At 44.3% G+C, this 21920-nt stretch overlaps 1 protein-coding gene across 1 annotated transcript in view; it reads right to left on the reverse strand.

Moving 5' to 3' along the window:
• Positions 1–4001: 4001 nt before the first annotated feature.
• The window catches only part of LOC120028667 (protein c-ets-1-B), a 28181-nt gene continuing 10262 nt past the window's right edge, over positions 4002–21920 (reverse strand). Inside the window, exons 2-8 of the mRNA XM_038973877.1 lie at positions 17982–18101; positions 17085–17285; positions 16473–16550; positions 16069–16314; positions 14437–14697; positions 7530–7648; positions 4002–7240 (exon numbers count right to left, since the gene is read on the reverse strand). Of these exons, the coding sequence (XP_038829805.1) occupies positions 7025–7240; positions 7530–7648; positions 14437–14697; positions 16069–16314; positions 16473–16550; positions 17085–17285; positions 17982–18101 (1241 nt within the window). The 3' untranslated portion in view covers positions 4002–7024. The remainder of the gene's footprint in view (positions 7241–7529; positions 7649–14436; positions 14698–16068; positions 16315–16472; positions 16551–17084; positions 17286–17981; positions 18102–21920) is intronic.

The raw sequence follows: 21920 nt of genomic DNA on the forward strand, positions 1-21920 counted from the left end.
CTTTGAGGGGTGGGCGGCAGCAGTGGCAGGGGTTGAGGGGGTGGCCAGCATGGGACTGGTGTGTGTTTGTAAGAAAGCCAGACTGGGGGGATGGGGGGGCTACTCGCTGACTGTGATTGGAAGCAGATGTTGGCGAGAACCAAGGCAGAGATGAAAATGTTTCGGAAAATTCTCAGGCCTTCCCTTTCTGGGCCCTGGCTCCAGCTGCCAATCAAAGCACGCACACACTGGTCTGAGGGGCGTTCAATGCCGTCTGATTGGCCAAGGGCTCTAACGTGGGCGCTCTGAGCAGATGTCCTGGGAAAGTTGTTGAATCCCAGCCGACCCGCTGTAAAAGAGAAGTGAAAACATTCGGTCCTACAACTGGACAGTGACCAAAACCTGTTCTAATCCAGCTGCACACACACACACACACACACACACAAACACACACACACACACAAACACCCGTGCATGCTCACACACACACAATCCACTTGTACAGACAGAGGAACACATGCATGGAATCACATTCTTACAGTATGTCCAACTGAAACGCTTCTAGACCTATAAATATCAAATGCAGTGTCTGTATTCAAGTCAAGTAATAAATTGGCCTCTTAAGAACCAAAATTGAAAATGACCTTTATTCAGGAAAATAAATTATAGCGTATTACCGTTCCCCTTTGTTCTTGTGGTCTGGAGAAGACATTTTGTAATCAATGCAGGAGAGTGGCTCCACACATTCACGACCATCCCTTCACCCCACCAACCCTCCACACTCTCCCCTTAACCGGGCAAGACCACTCCACTCACTCCTCAAACACACATCTACTCCTTCACCTCCTCACAATGAAGCCACCCCCCTCAGTGTGGCCCTGTATCTGACAGGTACTGTAGTGCCTGGGTTGTAAATCAATCACCATTACTAATGGAAAGTCCACATTACCATGTGAAGCCACTCCATTTCCTGCCCAGAATGCCAGGTCCCTGGTACCCAGGCCCTCATGAATGCAGGGCGGGCAGTCCACCAGCCCCAAGACTGCCTCTCATTTCAGCAGGGCTACCACGAGGACCAGGGGTGCCTTTGGGAGTCAATGGCATATTAACTGGGGATGCGACAACAGCAATAAAAATGCAAATTGCAGCCCAAGCTGAGGATGCCCCAGCCGTGACCTTCATAAACCTGTATAATACAGTCCTCCACCTGCAATGACATGTGGGTCAACCCATCTCCTCCACCACAATACACACAGATGAATGAGAATGAAAAGAAAAAAAGCAGGAGATTGACTACCTCCTTTTCCCGGAGTGGGAAGTCATAGTAAATACAATGTCTTCTTTTGTATGTCAATCAAGTTTGTTAATTACATGAATGTTCCGTAAATGTCAAACATCTTAAAAGTGTCACTATTTTCTGGGTGTTTACTCAGTCTCTGACAACTGTGGTGATTGTGTAAATCCTTCGTCTCTGAATGATGTTTGGTCACAGCAGTAACCATGAGAAGGGTCAGACCGTTGGAAAAGATAGTGTCTCTTGAAACGGACATGGACCAATGTGTTTATGTGTTCCCCAGACACCACTCCTACCCTGGGTCCATATTAACTCAAACAAGCAAACTCTACCATGGAGAACAATAAGACCAGAATAGAACCAACTCTGTTGTGTTACTGCCAATGGGGGGCCGAGGGGAATGTTGGTCATATTTCATGCCTTCTCTGCGTAATGGAAGCAGTGAGCTGTATCTGTCTGCGTCACACTCTCCCTCTCTCCCTACAGAGGAGCTGTGATTAAGTACTGAGAGAGGCAGAGATCAGGGAGGTATTATGGGTTCTACCATCCTAGACAAATTGCTTAACCAACTACGCAATAGGCCTGCACAACATAGAGTGCTTACTAAATAGGACAAGGAGTTTTGCCTGGTAAGGTCCGGTGGTTAGGAGAATCTAATGGCAGTAAACACAGCACACAGCCAGTCAAAGGTCCTATCCCCCTCCTACTCTATTCTTCCCCTGCATCTCAGTCTTTTCATCTTAACAACATGTCATCCTGAACCGTGTTGAACAACACAATTCACCAACCTCTGTAGTGCAGCTATCTCAGTCTGAACCTTAGTGTGCTCTATCCTCCTCCTCATGCTCATCCTCATCCTCATCCTCCTCCTCCTTTCTCACTCCTGTTTAAAAGACTAGGCGTAGGAGACAGATGAAGCTTCGCAAGCGAGGCCTTTAGATAAATATTTGGGTTGAAGTCTGACAAATGCGTCTCTCTCCATTTCTGGAGTGGAGTAAGCTGTGAGCGACATGGGGTCTCAGACAGGGAGGCAGACATCTCCGTCTCCTGACATCTTGGTGCCACCACCAGGCGCTACGATTTACTTTTCTATTCCGCTGTTATGTTCTCTCTCTTTTCTCTTTTTAGCAGTGATTTAGTTTTGGGGGTCTGTGAGTTGAGTGAGATACAAACAAATTACCATGTGAAGTCCACACCTCATCTGAGTGCTTTATCTCTCTCTCTCTTTGGATGTGAAACCAACAGGTGTGAATGGTATCATGATGTGTTGGGTTTTGTTCCGGGTTCTTTGGCACGAGGGGCCTGGTTATAGTGTCTGGTCTGAATCACAGGCCCACGGGGTGGAATCGTAAATGTTAGAAGAGCCACCTGCATCACCTAAGCCACCCTCTGCACATGCTCCTCCAGTCCATTAGAAAATTAGCCAGTGTGTCTGTGTGTACGTGCTCGTATGCGTGCATGCGTGAGTGTCAGCATCTACATCCTGTCTACTGTATTTATAAAAAGTTGCAGGTACGAGACGTTTTAGTCATGTTGCATCCAAGTCCCAGTAAAAATGATACCATTGTTAAGGAGTCTGAGACTATAGTTTTAATAGTAAAGTTCTAACCTAAGCTTCTTCCCTACAGCTCATTTGAACCATGAGCATATTGCACGCTATTGAACATCTCAGCAAGGATCTTCCTACTTGGTTTTTGATGTACAAAACGTCTTAAATATGGTACGGATTTCAAGGTCTAGCCTCTGTTCTGATGTGACATCTCATACCAAGCCATTATACATTATCATCCCAGTAAAGGAATATAACATTTTTCATCTTTATGCCAATAACTGATAAAGCTTAGTTTGGTAGAGACCATTCTGTGACAGTGGGATGAAAACACTAGTCTGTACTGGGACTGGTCCTTGGCCTTTTATCCAGTGTGCTGTTCTAGAGGAGCCAGACAGCTGTGCTGTGTCGGCCAGGGCAGCGGCTGGGGAGCGGGCCACGGCCTGTATGGTTTTTATCTGAAGTGGAATTGCTAGGACCCTATGGTTACAAACACATGAATGGGCCCAGTGTGCCTGCTTCTGCTTTGACGTCACCCATCGCCGTGGAAGCGACATCCCAGCATGCCTTTCAGAGGGGACCTGGATCTGCCACCAGGCCCAAACTGAGACCAACACATACTATTAATCTGCACATTGTAGATGTACTGTATTCGGCTGCATTTACACAGGCAGCCCAATTCTGATCTTTTGTTTCACTAATTGGTCTTTTGACCAATCAGATCAGCTCTGAATAAGATCTGATGTGAAAATACCAGATTTTATTGGTCAAAAGACCAATTAGTAGGAAAAAGATCAGAAATGGGCTGCCTGTGTAAACACAGTCTTAAGTGGTATCATGGTTGAGTGAGATACTGACTTGCTCAGGCAGGTTTTGGATGTGAGTTATTAATATGCAATGTGTGATGTGTATAGGCCTAGTATATGCCCAGGTAGTTATTAAAATGAGTACACAGAAATATTTTGAGGATAATGATGTGTACAGGAGAAAATTCTGTATCTACTTTTATTGTGTTTACAAAGAGCTGACTAAGACTGCAATTTCTAAGACTGCAATTTCTGATTTCTTTCATGTTAAGAGCTCAATGTACTGTAAGTTACAGTATAGATGTAACGTTTCAAAAGCCTTTTTTGCTCTGGTAATATCAGAAGAAATAACCACACAATACACACAAAAGTATGAAATATTTGTTCACATATATTTTTTATGACAATTTTTTTTTAAGTACATTAAGAAATAGAAGCTTCAGTTTATAAAACTTTCCAGCAGAAATCAATGATGGGCCAGCATCAGCCTTTTTCTTTAACAGAAAGGTCTATTCTCTATATCGAAAGAAAATCGCTACATTTTTTCCTGTGCTACCTTTATTTCCCATGAAAGCACCAGCTGTCTGTGTCTTTTTCTTTTATAAAATATAAATTATTGAAAAATATTCAAATGTTTGTGAACTAAATACATAAAAAGTATCTCATTAACAAAAATACAGAAACACTATAAAATATACAAAAAACAACACCATCCATAACAAAACAGGTTTCCTAATGGATCAGTTTGAGATATGGTAATATGTTAAGGTATCTGTGTATGTATGTATTTAGTCCATTTAGAAATAGCTGTGCAATACTTGTGTCTACAACTTAACGTATATGACATTTACTGAAACAAACTTGACTTTGAAGTCCAAACAGACACAGTATATGTTCCATTTAAACAGACAAAGATATTATATTCTGATCTACTCAAAATGGTGACTGGCATGGAGCTGGAAGGCATCGTCAACAACAAGTTAAGCATATATTTAAATATCTGAACAGTTGTCCTAACATAAAAAAAACATTCTTTGAAGTAAAAACATCTGAACAGTAATAATCAAACAGTGATGTGAATCCTGGAAATGTAGCGTGCATAAAGGACGGAACCACAGAGATTGGGTGGATTGATTTGTTCAAGAGAATTCAATCTTCTCTACACAATTACATGTGTGTGTGTGGGTGTGTGTGTGTTTATGCTGACTGACACTTGAAGTACCAACTCTGTGGTCAGTTGCCCAACTAAAACGTAACTAATATGGAAAGATATCGCTTTCCTATAATCTCAAGGGGGAACTACAGTCAGTCCAGCCAAATCTCTTCGCTGAGTCCTAACGCTGAGTGCTTTCCAACAAATCAAAAGATCAAAGCAGAAACAACACTTTGAACGTGAGGGAATAACGGTCCCTGTCCTCCAAGATGGTGGACATACCCAAAGCCCTATCTATCGCCTAGACCTCACATGGGTTTGGTTATTATTCCTGCTTTGTCTCTTGCTTATTTGTTTAATCTGGGTCTTAATAAAGCGTTATGAAATACAATCTGTACAAATAGACATTTCAAAACCTATTTTCATCAATATGGGTAACATTCAGCCACTGTAAACAATAACATTTGTATTTTAAGATGATATTTCTTGACTTCGGCTTTTCCCCTAATGCCTGCGTACAGTCATGTTCCCACTGACGACAACCAGTGGGAACAGTGGGAACAAGCCGCACAAGTACATACAGTATTCAGGGCATATAATTTCATTTATCGATTCCATATACTGAATAGGATGTCCTTCTGTCTTAGAAACAATAGAAAAGCATGTACAAAGCATGGTAAGAAAATAGCATATAATGCCACATCTCTCCAAGTAGTCCTTTAGCCCAACTGTTTATGGTAGTCCTGTTTTCTATAGATCTCTACCTCCTCCGAAAGTGGTGAAAGGGAGCATCAATACAAACACTTCAGTTAACAAAAGCCTCCAAGCTGTGCAGCGGCACAAGCATTAATCTCATCCTCATGCCATAATGATGATCATTCTCTTTAACTTCACAACTCCACGCTTCCCTCCCAAAACCACCCAGTCCTCTTATTCAAACAGTCATCCAAAGTTTATACTCCTTGCTTCGAACCCTTATCTTTTCATCCTACTACCATAATGCATCCTCGATATACCTTACCTATCTATGGCAGCTTCCCTTCATTCAGAGAACACCACATAACACACAAAAATACAGTATACTCTACATTCCTAAGCTTTCCGACAAAACCAATCCCTCATGTACATGGCTCGCAATTCAATCTGTCGACAACAGGTCCCTCCCTCTTTGTTCTCGTCTAAAACAATGCTAAAATGGGGGCATGGAAAACCACTTAATATACAGATTGAGCACGTTTGTCTCTTTTATGTCCAAATACTTTCAAAACTCACCACAGAAAGGGTGTCTAAGGACTTTTATTACTGGTGGCAGGACAGTAATGTATGCAATCTGCAAAGTCCTGGTGGCAGACAGTATATTTCTATAGTGAAGCGGCAAATGTGCAAAGGTGAAAGCGTCAGTTTTAAAGCAACGGTTACTTTCAGTTGTCTATCAACTGCTCTTGGTATGAGTAAGTTACTCTCCATCCAACCTATGAAAATGAGTAAAAAGGCCAGTGTCTAGTGTCGTCTGTATAACCAAATCAGCATGTTTCAGTTATTGGGCTTTCGCAGAGAGGAGACAGGACTAACTTAGCCTTAAACGGTGCAATGTTTAGTTTCAGAATAGCTTCATCAGCATAAAAAAACTAAACGGGGGAACCCTGGTCGGACTGAGACTCAACAGTACAATCTCAACGATAATACTGGCACAAACATTATGCTTCTGAAACAACAGTAAAAAATAAAAATACTTTTTTGGTCCAAGCTGAGAACTCTACCCAATGCCTATTGTGTGCAGTGGCATAGAGACAGTGACCTACTTCCACTACTTTCCATTTTTAATTTGGCAACAAATTCCATAGAAGGAACTCTCCATCCATGCAATGTCTTTCCCTAAGATGAATCCTTCACTGTCTCTTGGCCCTCTTCCTCAATGACAGTTTTTTGTCCTACTTAGGCTAAATGGCCACTCTATTCTAATTGATAGCTTTCCATGTGCCTTGAGTTACTAAGTAATACCTGTATCTATCTCAAATGCAACAAATTATGAATTTTCACATTTGGCATAGTGCTTCCTTTCTGAACATCGTTTGACAACAGCTCAAAATGATACAGACCACAGTTTAGGTGTTAAGAATGAACATGTTTGGTCTCAAAATGGACGCCCCTTTTAACCGGACGGTAAATATCAATCTCTGAGCCCCAGTCCCCTCAGCTCCTTTACTCTCCTCTTCTTCTTCTCTTCTCTCATCCCTCTGTTTTCACTCGTCCACATCAGGCTTGACGTCCAGCATGGCGTGGAGCTCCTCGGGGGTGTATCCCAGCAGGCTTTTTAAGTCACAGACAAAGCGGTAGACGTAGCGCTTCCCTGATGTCTTGTGGATGATGTTCTTGTCGTAGTAGTAGCGCAGGCCTCGGCTCAGCTTTTCGTAGTTCATCTTGGGCTTGTTTTTCCTCTTCCCCCACCTCCGAGCCACCTGAGTCACAGAGGGAAAAGGCACCCTGTTACACTGTGTATCAAACTTGAGACAAAGCTCTGCACTAACCTCACAATACAGTGTTATCGTGTACATGTCTTCTCTTGACATGGATCAATATTTAATGTAGCTAAATGTACCTGATACCACTAAGGTTCCTCTAAGTCTAAGTGAGGCAAATGACAGTGTTGTTGGCGTCACATTAAAAAGACATCAACCTCATCTGTCTAACTGTTTTGGGCCCCCATGCCATGTAAGGTCAGTGGTGGGGGGGGTCATGACCTCTCACCTCGTCAGGGTCGGACAGCTTGAACTCCCAGCCGTCTCCCGTCCAGCTGATGAAGGACTGACAGGATTTGTCCGTCAGAAGCTCCAGCAGAAACTGCCACAGCTGGATGGGGCCACTGCCTGCAGAGCAGAACCAGGATAAGGGAGAGAGATGAGAACAAGGTTAGAACACAGAGAGAGTCGTCTTGTTTTCAGTATAATACAGATCAGTATTACAGAACATGTCATCATCAACCACATGCAAACACAGCATATCTGTGACTGACTGTTCTCCTCATGCTTCTCATTAACTACTCATCTTGGGGTCATTCATTTCCTACTATAAAAAGACAAATATTCAATTCTAAATCAGACGTGCACAAGGCACGATAGTGGAGAGAAATCAGTGTTTTCACAGACAAGGGTCCCATTCATCATGAATCCCTTTGTGTACACTTTTCCCTCTGCAGTATCTGGAGCTGGAGTTCACAGCATATTTTTGTCTGACTGTATGAATTCCATGGCAATGAAATCACTGTGGTTTAAAAAAAGAGGGGGTCTTCATATGTGTGTGTGTGTGTGTGTGTGTGTGTGTGTGTGTGTGTGTGTGTGTGTGTGTGTGTGTGTGTGTGTGTGTGTGTGTGTGTGTGTGTGTGTGTGTGTGTGTGTGTGTGTGTGTGTGTGTGTGTGTGTGTGTGTGTGTGTGTGGTGTAGACTCCCAGAGATCAGCCATTAGAAACATTACATTTAATCTAATTGGTAAATAAATGTTGTTGCCTTCTGTAATGTGCAGGTATGCACTGATAAAATGCAATATACTATAAAAGCAGTTTAATACAATTACCTACAATTTGAATAAAAAAATATATACTGTATATTTGTAGACTTAACAAATGGCCTAAATGTGACAACCAGAACTGCTGGGGTTATTACATGTGTGTTGAAAAGAAAAAGAGTAGCAGAAGAGAAAAACAAAGCTTCCGTACTCTTTGATCTTGTGGTTTTCTGTACAGACAGAAAACCCCACTCAGTTCAAATCACACCTGCCTATGCACTGGCTGCTTAGCAAAGCTGTAGCAGAGCAGAGCTGTTACCTCCCAGAACTGGCTCATAAACGCACCCTTATACAACACAAACCAAAGCTTTCAGAGAAATGGGACCGTGGGTTGAACACTTGAAAGCAAAATAAGCCATTTTCAATCCAGGCCTTCTACCCTCTTCACTCAGTTATGAACATGAATGCAAAGACGCAATACCCAAACTTCAGCAAATAATCCTCCAGATCAAGTCACATTCCAAGAATCCCGCTACTGTAACAGTGGGCCCACATAAGGATGATACAACAGTGCCCGTTTCCAACCCCCTCGAGCACTCACACGAAAATGTTGGCGACCCCCCCAAAAAATCTCCAAAAATATGTTAAAAGCCTCCAAGCACAATGGGCCTCATTGAAAAAACATCTACGGTGGAGAAAGGGTGGGGGGCTGGCATTCATAGTACTGTTTAGGATCTGCCCTTAGGCTACAGTCTCATCTGTAAAGCCTATGCAGGGTGGACAGAGAGAGAGAGAGAGAGAGAGAGAGAGAGAGAGAGAGAGAGAGAGAGAGAGAGAGACAGAGACAGAGACAGAGACAGAGACAGAGACAGAGACAGAGACAGAGACAGAGACAGAGAGAGAGAGAGAGAGAGAGAGAGAGAGAGAGAGAGAGAGAGAGAGAGGAGGAGTAGGCTGTAATTGTCCAAGGCACTGTGGCTGACTGCCTGCTGCATCCCAAGAGCTGACAGAAGTGTGATTGGTGATGAGAAACACAGTCAACCTCTGAGTTGACGACTGACTGAGCCTCACTTATCTCACACCTTCTTTATCACACCAACTCATCACTGTGTGTGACAGAGAACCGTGTGTGTGCCTGTCAGTGCACAGCTACTGGGACAGGAAGCCAAAACACGTTTTCATCAACAGCTATTTGAGATACTACATACACGTCTTACTCTTTTTTGGCAGATTCTCTCTATTTTTCACATAGTAAGAAAATGCATTTGTTGCTTGGGGGCCTAATGGGGGTGGTCTTTCTCTTGGCTGCAGGACAGGATACAGGGTGATAACAGTTAATAACAATGGTTGTTGCCAGCTAGACATAAGCATATTGAAGTCTTATGTTTATTTTCTTCTCTTTAGTTCTGAGCTCTGAGAAAGTATTCTGACTCCAATGAAAATATGTGAACATGCATTAGCCTCTGAACATGAGTCTACGGTAGCTTTGTATCTAATGCTACATCATTGTACACATAGGGAAGTGAATTACTTTGCAGAAATGCGTGCATGCATGATGACATGCAGCAAATAGCCTACAGATGTAGGATCTTAATTTGAGCCAGTTTACTACAGCAGGAAAATAATCCTGCAGCAACAGGAAATGTGAATTATTATGTGGATTATAATTAATGGACATTTTTGTAGGGGATGATACATTTTTCATAAGGGAAAATCAAGTCTGAAATTTCTAAGTGGAAATTACAAACTTCAGAAGCCTTTTAAAACCATTGCAGGAAAGTTCTCCTTCAACAGGGTGGATCAAATTAAGATTCTACATCTTTACCACAAGCTGGCATTATATTACTAATGTCAAAGGCTTCAATGAGGGCATGCCAATTGTTTATATCTATCTTTCACTTTATCTTACATTTCTAATTTACATCTAATGTATGTCTCTGTAAGTATACAATTATCATCAAAAGATGAATGCATGAATTAGGTAATTTACATAATTCATTAGTACAGACAACCTTGCAGATCAAAAATGACCTTGAGATGCCAATTGTAGGCAATGCTTCAAGCAATCTGAAGTATACGTTGTCAGTGACGTACAGTGTGTGTTCTGGCATTTCCCTTCTTCCCTACTAGCGACCTTGTGACTGCAATTTAATACAGAGGGGAGAAAGTCCCCAAAGGACTAGTCTTTCTAGTGCATTAAAGTTATTGAGAGGCTGTTTCCCCTTAAATTGCTTCTCAGTCTCCATAGATGTACAGTGCATTAGGAAAGTATTCAGACTCCTAGACTTCTTCCACATTTTGTTACTTTACAGCCTTATTCTAAAATGGATGAAATCGTTGTTTTTCCTCATCAGTCTACACACAATACCACCAAGCAAACACAGGTTTTTAGATTTTTTGCAAATGTATTACAAAAAAAAAACTGAAATATGACATTTACATAAGAATTCAGTACCTTTAATCAGTACTTTGTTGAAGCGCCTTTGGCAGCGATTACAGCCTCGATTCTTCTTGGGTGTTACGCTACAAGCTTGGCACACCTGTATTTGGGGAGTTTATCCTATTCTTCTCTGCAGATCCTCTCAAGCTATGTCAGGTTAGATGGGGAGTGTTGCAGCACAGCTATTTTCAGGTCTCTTCAGAGATGTTTGATTGGGTTCAAGTCCGGGCTCTGGCTGGGCCACTCAAGGACATTCAGAGACTTGTCCCGAAGCCACTCCTGTGTTGTCTTTGCTGTGTGCTTAGCGTCATTGTCCTGTTGGAAGGGGAACCTTCGCCCCAGTCTGAATTCCAGAGCGCTCTGGAACAGGATTTCATCAAGAATCTCTCTGTACTTTGCTCTTTTCCTCGGTACTGACTAGTCTCCCAGTCCCTGCCGCTGAAAAACATCCCCACAGCATGATGCTGCCACCACCATGCTTCACCATAGGGATGGTGCCAGGTTTCCTCCAGACGTGACGCTTGGCATTCAGGCCAAAGAGTTCAATCTTGGTTTCATCAGACCAGAGAATCTTGTTTCTCATGGTCTGAGAGTCCTTTATGTGCCTTTTGGCAAACACCAAGCAGGCTGTCATGTGCCTTTTACTGAGGAGTGGCTTCTGTCTGGCCATTCTATTATAAAGGCCTGATTGGTGGAGTACTGCAGAGATGGTTGTTCTTCTGGAAGGTTCTCCCATCTCCACAGAGGAACACTGTTAGAGTGACCATCGGCTTCTTGGTCACCTCCCTAAGCAATGCCATTCTCCCCTAATTGCTCAGGTTGGCCCGGGCAGCCAGCTCTAGGAAGTCTTGGTGGTTCCAAACGTCTTCCATTTAAGAATGATGGAGACCACTGTGTTCTTGGGGACCTTCAATGCTGCAGAAATGTTTTGGTACCCTTCCCCAGATCTGTGCCTCGACACAATCCTGTCTCGGAGCTCTACGGACAATTCCCTTTGACCTCATGGCTTGGTTTTTGCTCTGACATGCACTGTCAACTGTGGGACCTTATATAGACAGCCTTTCCAAATCATGTCCAATCAATTGAATTTACCACAGGTGGACTCCAATCAAGTTGTAAAAACACAATTTGTAATAAATGCGCAAGAATTTCTAAAAACCTATTCTCGCTTTGTCATTATGGGTTATTGTGTGTAGAGTCATGAGGGGAGAAAACAATTTTATCAATTTTAGAATAAGGCTGTAACGTAACAAAATGTGGAAAAGGTCAAGGGGTCTGAATACTTTCTGAATGCACTGTATATATACTGTATATGAGCTCTACTTTGAAACATGGAGAATTCCACTCCCTTACGGAAAGACCACATGAATTTCATGTGAAATCATGTGATTTTCCACATGTGAAATCATGTGGTTTTTCTGTATAGGTTCCAAAATGTCAAATGGTGAATAGGGATTTAAGTAGCAACGAACTGAAAACCTCATAAAAAGAATACTAAAATAGAATGTGCCAGACCTTGGATCTTTTTTTTTACTTCTAAAATGTGTTTCTTTCTGTTTAAATAGAAGATAGAGTAGTTTTTTCATCAGGTAGAAAGAAAGGGGCTATAACAGATGAACAGATAAATCTACTCAAGTGTTAAGTGCACAGGGCAGGTATCGTTTTGTGTTTGCACCCGGGTTGCCAAGACGACCTGGAAAATAGGTTGAGATGCAGCCACAGATAAAACGGTGCAGATGACAAAGTCAGAAGTGCAAGACAACGCGAGATGGAGAGAAGAAAGAGAAGAGGCTGAGAGCAAGTGTTTCCTGTAAGTGCATGACTCTGGGCCTGCAGTGCCACAGAGGCTGATATAGAGGAGTGTATATAAACGCTCTCAGCCAGAAGCTGTGCTGCCAGTTACGGAGACCCAGTTACATTGAGGTACACCTACAGTATGTATAACTGCTGCAACTGCCTGGCAAACATGTAACATAGGGCCCAGTTGGGTGGCATAAACACGCCTGTAAGAAGTAACAGGGATGAATGTTTGGCCATGCCTATTGTAGTTGATCGCACATTTTTTAAACTGTAACCTGCATTTAGTCATCTTATCTATCAATATAGAGAGGGCTCTAACTCCTCTAGCTTCACAATGAGATAGGGTGCAGGCCAGGCAGCAGGCTGACAGCTTAGTGGAGTCTGACACTAGCACAGTCAGTGTAGTCAGCTCAGCTATCCCCACTGAGACCGTCTCTGTGCCTCGATCTAGGTTGGGCAAAACTAAACATGGCGGCGTTCGCCTTAGCAATCTCACTGGAATAAAGACCTCCTCCATGCCTGTCATTATTGAATGAGATTGTGATATCTCACATCTCAAAATAGGGTTACCTAATGTTAGATCCCTCACTTCCAAAGCAGTCATAGTCAATTAACTAATCACTGATCATAACCTTGATGTGATTGGCCTGACTGAAACATGGCTCAAGCCTGATGAATTGACTTTGTTAAATGAGGCCCCTCCTCCTGGTTACACTATTGACCATATCCCCCGCGCATTGCGTGAAGACGGAGGTGTTGCTAACTCTCTGGCTACCTGGATAAAGAGATAAATAAACTTCAGTTAGTGCTAAATATGGCTGCTAGAATCTTGACAAAAATTTGTATCATATTACTCCAGTGCTAGCCATTCTACACAGGCTTCCTGTTAAGGCTAGGGCTGATTTCAATGTTTTACTGTTAACCTACAAAGCATTACATGGACTTGCTCATACCCATCTCTCCGATTTGGTCCTGCTACACATACATACATACCTACATGTACGCTATGGTCACAAGACGCAGGCCTCCTTAATGTCCCTAGAATTTCGAAGCAAACAGCTGGAGGCAGAGCTTAGAGCTCAATTTTCATGGAATGGTCTCAACCTTTAAGTCTTTACTGAAGACTCATCTCTTCAGTAGGTCCTATGATTGAGTGTAGTCTGGCCCAGGGGTGCGAAGGTGAACGGCAAGGCACTGGAATGACGAACCACCCTTGCTGTCTCTGCCTGGCCGGCTCCCCTCTCTCCACTGGGATTTTCTGCCTCTGACCCTATTACGGGGGCTGAGTCACTAGCTTACTAGTGCTCTGCCATGCCGTCCCTAGGATATGTGTGTCACATCGTGCCAGGCTTTTTTTGCTCTACTCGACTTGAGTGGGTTGTGTCACTGACGTGATCTTCTGGTCTTGCTCCCCCACGTGCTTGTGCGGTGCAGGAGATCTTTGTGGGCTATACTCAGCCTTGTCTCAGGGTAGTATGTTGGTGGTCTGTTGATATCCCTCTAGTGGTATGGGGGCTGTGCTTTGGCAAAGTGGGTGGGGTTATATCCTGCCTGGTTGGCCCTGTCCGGGGGTAACTGGGATTATTATTTGACCCTGCTGGTCATCTATAAACGTTTGATAATCTTGAAGAACAATCTGGCCTCAATGGCCATGTACTCTTATAATCTCAACCCGGCACAGCCAAAAGAGGACTGGCCACCCCTCAGAGCCTGGTTCCTCTCTAGGTTTCTTCCTTTCTAGGGAGTTTTTCCTAGCCACTGTGCTTCTACATCTGCATTGCTTGCTGTTTGGGGTTTTAAGCTGGGTTTCTGGCATAAGCACTTTGTGACATCTGCTGATGTTAAAGGGCTTTATTAATACATTTGATTGATGGATTTATTGATGACATCATTCATTCATTAATTTCGTCTGACCTGTGTATCCTGCGAGTGCTGCGGCGGGGATGACAGGTTTGTCCTTGCTGAGGTCTGAGCGCTCCCTGACGTAGTCCTTGAAGGTTCCCTTGGGCTTGTGTCCGTGTAGGGCATTGGGGTAGTCCTCGGAGTCAAAGTTGTCGTAGGATGGGACGCGCTGCAGACTGTTGAAGGAAGACTGGCTGCTCCAGGACTGGGTCAGACGGTCACAGCTTTCAAAGCTCTCAATGCTCTCAAATGAGTCCTGTCCTCCCAGCTTACCTGAGAGACAGAGAGCAGAAGCTGTTAGTTGTATTGTCTCAAGGTGTGAGAGGGAATGATAATATAATTGTCTGAAAGTAAATCGTATTGAGCAGGGACATTACGATTTGACAGAGGACAATATTTATAGCAGGAATACACATTAGACATTGGCAGTAAATTACACTCTCACTGAGCTTCTTTGTTCTGTATAACGCAATGTATGGTCTTGGCCCCTTCATTTCACACTCAGTTTAGCATACGCAACTGGCATTTGGTTTTGTCTAATTGGAAGAAGATCAATACAAATTGAATTGCTATTTCTGGCCTTGGCAAAGATAAGAGGAGCATTTCAACTGAGAGCTATTAAAGAATGAAAGATAATCCAGTGCCTCGACTGATGCTGAAATCTTCAATTGCACAAATTGAAGCCACGTGTGGTTTTCGGTGGTGCCACAAATACTTTCCCACATTGAGAAAGCACAATGCGCTGCCAAAAACCCTGGGATTTATTATGTACGAGGCCTGGACATACCTTGCAGGCGAATGCCCAGTCAGTCCACTGGATTGGTCCTGTGTACTGTAAAATCCCTGATACCCCCTATTCATTTGTTCAGCTGGGGGATTTGAGAAGAAAATCCCAGCTTTATTGGTATCAATGTAAACCGCACTGTTAATTCTTCTCCAAACGATCAGTGGGAAAGCAAACAGATGTGCATGTGACAAAGTAAACAGAGCGGTTCTTGAGAAAGAAAACCCACGCTCTCTGACACTCTGTCACTCTCTGTCCTTGCTGAGAACAGCCTCAAGGTTGAGATGTGAGAAACAGAGATGAGAAAGTTGAGAGAGAGAAAAAAAATGTGGTTGTTTTTTAAAGTTACCTCGCTTGAGCTGTTTTACATGAAAGCTATAGGGACAGACAGCTCTAATGAACCGTGTGGCTTTGTTCACTTCTCACTCTTGACACAAACAATTAATTTATTTTCTCCTCGAGGCGAGTTTGCTTGATCCACAAGCCAGCTATAGGGCCTCCTTTCTACTATCCTGGTACATGAGTGATGTGGCAGGGCAAGATTGGAGAACATCAGCAAAATCACACGCTCACAGTGATGTTCACAAACCCAACACAATTAGCTAGACCTCAAGACTCACACAAATCATATCTATCATAGATTCATACTGTATGGATTGAATCAGATTGAATCAGAGTCTCAGTCTTATGCAGAACTGAGACATGGACTAAAGGCCTACTCACGTAATGGCCCCAATTACCTAAGTTAACTTGTTCCTCTTTGAGATAGGGCACCTAAAATACAGCAGCTGTAACAGCCACACTACACTAAACCTTGATTTCCAACCATTTCCTTCACTATCTTGTGTGTAACCCCTCACCTCTGCTGATGCGGCCCACACACATGTTGTCGGGGGAGACCACCTCCTGTTTGACGGAGAAGTAGTCCCCCTGAAGTGGATTGAGGGGCATGTCCCGGAGGATGACGTTGGGGTATTCACTCTCGTACTTGAGTGACAGCAGGTCCTCTGAGCTGATTGGGTGAAGGGTCTGGTAGGACTCTGTGATGAAGCCCGGCTCGGAGTATTCAGAGGGAGGAACGCACTGGGCATGTTCAATGCCATAGCCTGCAGAAACACAGGAGTAGGAGGCGGATGAGGAGAGAGAGAGGGAGGGGGTGAGAGAAAGGGAGGAGGAGAGAAAGATAGAGAGGGATTAACAAACCATTGATGCATTAGATCCAGACTTACAGTACATAGGATGTAGTCCCCTCAGTGATACTTACTGACAAAGTAGTCTGAGGTATAGTGGGATTCCTGGAAGGTAGAGGTCAGGCCGTTGACAGGGAAATGCTTTGTGTCTTCTTCATGAAAAATAGATATCAACTGTCACTGACCCCGTCATTGATTTCATGTATCCTATAATAGCCATAAACACACTGCATGCAGTATGGTTGGGCCTAGCTGATTAAATATTAATGACCAGGAGGAACGGGAGGTCTTCCTCTTCGTCTCAGATTACCATGTAAATGCTAACAGCGCTAACACTTGAAATCGTTTTGCACAAAGATAGACAATGCTGTGCTTCAATACACACTACAGCTAATGTGACCGGAACAGTAAGCATTTCTGAGGCTTGTGATTGATACCAGGGTTGGGCTCAATTTTTCATTGAAGGTAGTCAATTCAGGAAGTAAAGAGAAATCACAATTTAATAATATATCAAAGGCATTTCTTTTTTTAATTACTTCTCAATAAACTGAAAAGTATTTATATAAAAAGTTTTGACATTTCTGAATATTAAATTACTTCAATTCGAATTGAGCCCAACACTGATTGATATGTTGTACGGAGCATTATGGGTACTGTAGTACAATCATGCTATAGCCTGGGCCTACCTTTCTGAAGCATCTCTAGATGTTCCCAGAGAATGTCGCCCACAAAGTCAGGAGCTAGATCGAGGAAGCGTTCCTTCCCCAAAGCACACAGACTGGCCCCGTTCATACAAAACTTGTGGAAGTCCACACTCTTCAGGCTGAACTCGTTCACCGTCCACGTCAGCCACTCTCCCACGTGGCTCTCTGTCCACTGCCTGGGGTCTGAGAAGGACATGGGGGGAGAGGGAGGGACATGTCACTGAAGAGCTACCTGAGGTCACAGTCATATACATGGTCACAAAATACCTCCAGTCCACTCCCTGGTTTAATCTACACTCCCCTGAACTAGAATGGAGATGAGGTATTATCAGGCCACAGAGCCATTTCTCTAGCACATTCATTTTCATTAGCAGTTTCAGTGGGTCATGATTTTAGACCTGCTGCTGCTATTAGAGGTAAGAGGAGGAGTGGTGCAGATACGTGGTGACAGTAACAATAGACAGTCAGTGAAACCCCAGCTATTTGCAGACTGCCTGGTAGGGCTGGACTGGGGAAACCCAATATAGACCTGCTATTAACAAAATGATGAGCTCTTCGGTATGCCTCAATCGAAGAACCATAATGAATCATTTTTGTCTGTCTCTCTACCCCGGCTTTCTCTGATTCCTACAGTCTGTCTGACAACCAGTACACTCAATCTGTCATTTTGAATATAATGTCACCACTTAGCTATCTTTAGTCATACTGAGAGGAAGGGTTTAGGTTTTGAGTGTGTATAGGGAAACATGCCACAGTGGTTAATCTAAAAATATACATGTAAAGTGAGAGATAGAACAAGAAACAGAGGGAGAGAAAGAGAAATAGAAATAGAGAGAAAGACACAAAAAGAGAAAGTAATCCCTTGTTTAAGTGCCTTACCTTTGGGAATAGCCAGTCGTTGCTGTTCCTTTGTGAAGCCGCTGAACGTGTCCTTCAGAGCCTGCGACATCATCTCTTTACTCCCTGGAGTGAGCAGGGGCACGTCTCCACACTCCAGATCTGTCAGTCACACAGGAGAGAGAGACTAGCAGTCAGAGACAGAGCACAGGGCCACACACACACACTGTCCAGACAGACAGTGTATCAACTTGGGAGAGAATCAATTATACTATAAGGTAGCTGCCGCAAACACATTGGTCAGATACGTGTGTCCACAAACAATACATGCTCCAGCTTCCACTCTCCGTGTTGTCAAAGTGCCTCAAAGCGAAGGGTTGTTTGTTTGGCAATATAATACATGAATGACTCACACATGGACAAGGTAGAAGGGCTTTAAGAGGCTTTCAGAGGCCATTCTCACTGACCTGGTCACACCCTGGGTGGGACTCACAAGGTGGGGCTAATACCTATCAGTGGCCACTGTGACCTCCTAACTATGTCCTCCCTTGACACACAGAGGGTCTACTGTCACCCCGACACCACGGTGGTCAAACGGAAAGGGTCAGAGGTTAGGGACGAGGTGATGATGTCACCCTGAGCCCTGCCAGGCTGGAGGGGGTCGAGGGGGTGTATGAAGGGTGAGGGGTGTCTCTGGGGTCCCAGACACACAGGCTCACTGTTCTCTCCTCACAGCCAGTGGGCCCACAGCAGGAGACAGAGCACTCTTTGATGGCTTTAAACAGTGCACGATGACTCGCACTGATCTAATTCAACTCTACCAGATTACAGAGGGGTGGATGGAGGGAGGGGGAGAGGGAAAGCCCCCAGGGCAGGAGAGCTAGACTAGAGTGCTAAAACTCTACTCGGATCAAGATGGCAACAGTCTGAAAAAACAAAGACATGAAAAGAGAGAGAGAGAGACAAACACAGACAGAGAGACAGACAGAGAGACAGACAATCTACTGTGAATAAATATAGAAATCCCCACACCGCATTTCATAACAAAGAAAGGCATAAATGACTACCACGGCTGTATGTCACTCTGTCTCTATCACCCCTCGCCGTGTGAGGTAAACTACCAGATCACAAGCAGGTCCGGAGGGAGATTGGAGATGTTTTGTCACCACTCTGCTGTCTCTCAACGCCACAGATGTTCTGGCATCTCTGCCCTGGTTTGATCTGCCAGCCCAGCGAAGGGGAGGCCTTGGCGATGTGCAGTTCATGCGTGTTTTCAACGCTCGTCAATGTTCCCGACTTCTTATGGAATGCACAACAGCTATCTCTCCTCGTTGGGCTGTGGAACTGTAACCCAACACTGCCTGACTGGAACCCAAGGCTCTCTCTCTCTGTTTAACTGCTGGAAGCTGACAGGCCACATTATGCAGAGTGCCCAAATGGAGGCGAACCGTAACACTAACGGTGTGCGATTGGATTAGGCCTCCATGCTCCCTCTCTCTCCATTTGGAAGACCTGATTATACTGCATATTAGAGTATCCACTCTGTTGGCTAGGTTACACATTTCTACAGTATCAAGCTATTTTAGTATCATTTTGCAAAAGACTGTAGAGGCTTTTGTCAGACAAGGCCCTCGACATCACACAGCAAAACAGGCTCCGATTCTGAAAGCATTCTGAAATTAAAATAAAACGAGACCTGACTGTATAGCGTACACCATGTCCCTGACTGCACGGTCAACTTGACCGTCTTCACCAAGGCGGCTGGTTGTTGAGTAACTATGTAGTGTTAGATAGCACTAGCGGAGAGCGGTCGCAGTCTGAGATGAGATGGAGCATGCTCAGAGTCAGACTGTGCCTGGGCTTTGATATCTATCAAAGGCAAAGACTGAGGGAATGTTGCATTTTATTTGAGATGGATCGAGCGGAGTTTGTCTGCACTTTCAAACCAACTCAAAGACACACATAGCTCCCTCTGGGTGAGCAGGTGGGGCTTCAGATCCTTCAGAAACAGCTGAAACAGGCGGTTTAAAAAACCTAGAAAAGACAGGTGTCCTAGTTATGACTTAACCAATGTGCGAGGGTCTGTACTTAACCAATGTGCGAGTGTCTGTACTTAACCAATGTGCGTGTGTCTGTACTTAACCAATGTGCAAGGGTCTCTACTTAACCAATGTGCGAGGGTCTGTACTTAACCAATGTGCGTGTGTCTGTACTTAACCAATGTGCGTGTGTCTGTACTTAACCAATGTGCGTGTGTCTGTACTTAACCAATGTGCGTGTGTCTGTACTTAACCAATGTGCGTGTGTCTGTACTTAACCAATGTGCGTGTGTCTGTACTTAACCAATGTGCGTGTGTCTGTACTTAACCAATGTGCGTGTGTCTGTACTTAACCAATGTGCGTGTGTCTGTACTTAACCAATGTACTGCATAACATTCATGTTTTAACTTGAACATGATATTTCCTGGTGCATGAAGCTCTATAGTCTGAACTGAATATGATTCTGTTTTACACATTACAAATGATTACATTTCATACAGTATACTGAGAATGGTGCTCACTCCCTCTCTAAACAGCCTATGCAGTTCTCTGTAAGATCGCTAATGTACTGTCCATCCATTAACTGGGGAGGCAGGCTTGGGTCTAGAGTCTCTGCTAAAATATGAGGTCCTGATATGGTTTCAATGCCTGGGAGTCCCATTATGGCAGGCTGGGCAGAGCAGGTCACTATCACTGAGCGTTAATAAGCATCCGCTAGCCACCTCTAACACAGAGTGGTAGTCTATCATAGGATAAGACCCATCCATTTAGTGGACTGACAGTGTGATTGCGTTTAATATGGGGTGTGATTATGACAGAAGAAGGGTAAGGTTGGTGATCTATGACACCCACAACTTAGATTACAGAGTGGAGAAAGGGAGGACCGTGTCTGCATGTGGCTTGTGGTAAATAGTTTTATTGCCTGCCAATTAAGAGAACATACGGATCATTCCAATTTTAATTAGAAGTGGTATGTAAAATGGGACTATATAATCATTGACAGACATTGGGAGAGAGATGTGCTGTAGATATACTGTAAAATATATTGACAGCCACTGCTCTGGTGTCATCCTGTGAGTAATGTCAGTGAGTGCTTGATGTGCGGAGTGCCACTATGATATCTGTCCCGAGAGACACCTACTGAATGGATGCTGTGCGTGCTGGACTAACCATCTCCCTTCCCCCACTCCTAACCTTCCCTGCAGACAAAAGGTTCCAGTCCACACCTCTGGCCGCCAGGTCTGTTAGCAGTCGGGAACAGGAGGAGGAGGGAGGCACACGTGAACCAAATTAGCAGCCTTCTTCGCCTGTGCGCCGGAGCGAGGGCGTGAAATTGGGATTTTGTGGCCAGGGCCATGGCCCTAAGGAACCGTGGTGGGGCTGGGGTGCAGCAGACCAAGGCGGGTGGGGTAGGGTGGGTGAGGGGAGTGGAGGGAGACTGGAAGGATGAGTCATTGAGCTGTAATGTGAGTTGATCACAGGCCTCAAAGTGCTCCCTCTGCTCTCACACACTCTCAGTGTCTGGAACGGTGCCACCTCCCTGCCTCTCCTCCCTGCCTCTCCTCCCTGCCTCTCCTCCCTGCCTCTCCTTGCCTCTGGCTGAGACTGCTGTGTTCATTCATAAACTCCCTGCTACAACGTTGCCTCTGGCTGAGACTGCTGTGTTCATTCATAAACTCCCTGCTACAACGTTGCCTCTGGCTGAGACTGCTGTGTTCATTCATAAACTCACTGCTACGAAGTTGTCTCTGGCTGAGACTGCTGTGTTCATTCATAAACTCCCTGCTACGACGTTGTCTCTGGCTGAGACTGCTGTGTTCATTCATAAACACCCTGTTACGACGTTGCCTCTGGCTGAGACTGCTGCGTTCATTCATAAACACCCTGCTACGATGCTGTCTCTGGCTGAGACTACTGCGTTCCTTCATAAACACCCTGCTA

The sequence above is a fragment of the Salvelinus namaycush genome, chromosome 34, assembly GCF_016432855.1.
Source record: "Salvelinus namaycush isolate Seneca chromosome 34, SaNama_1.0, whole genome shotgun sequence".
NCBI classification, from domain to species: domain Eukaryota; kingdom Metazoa; phylum Chordata; class Actinopteri; order Salmoniformes; family Salmonidae; genus Salvelinus; species Salvelinus namaycush.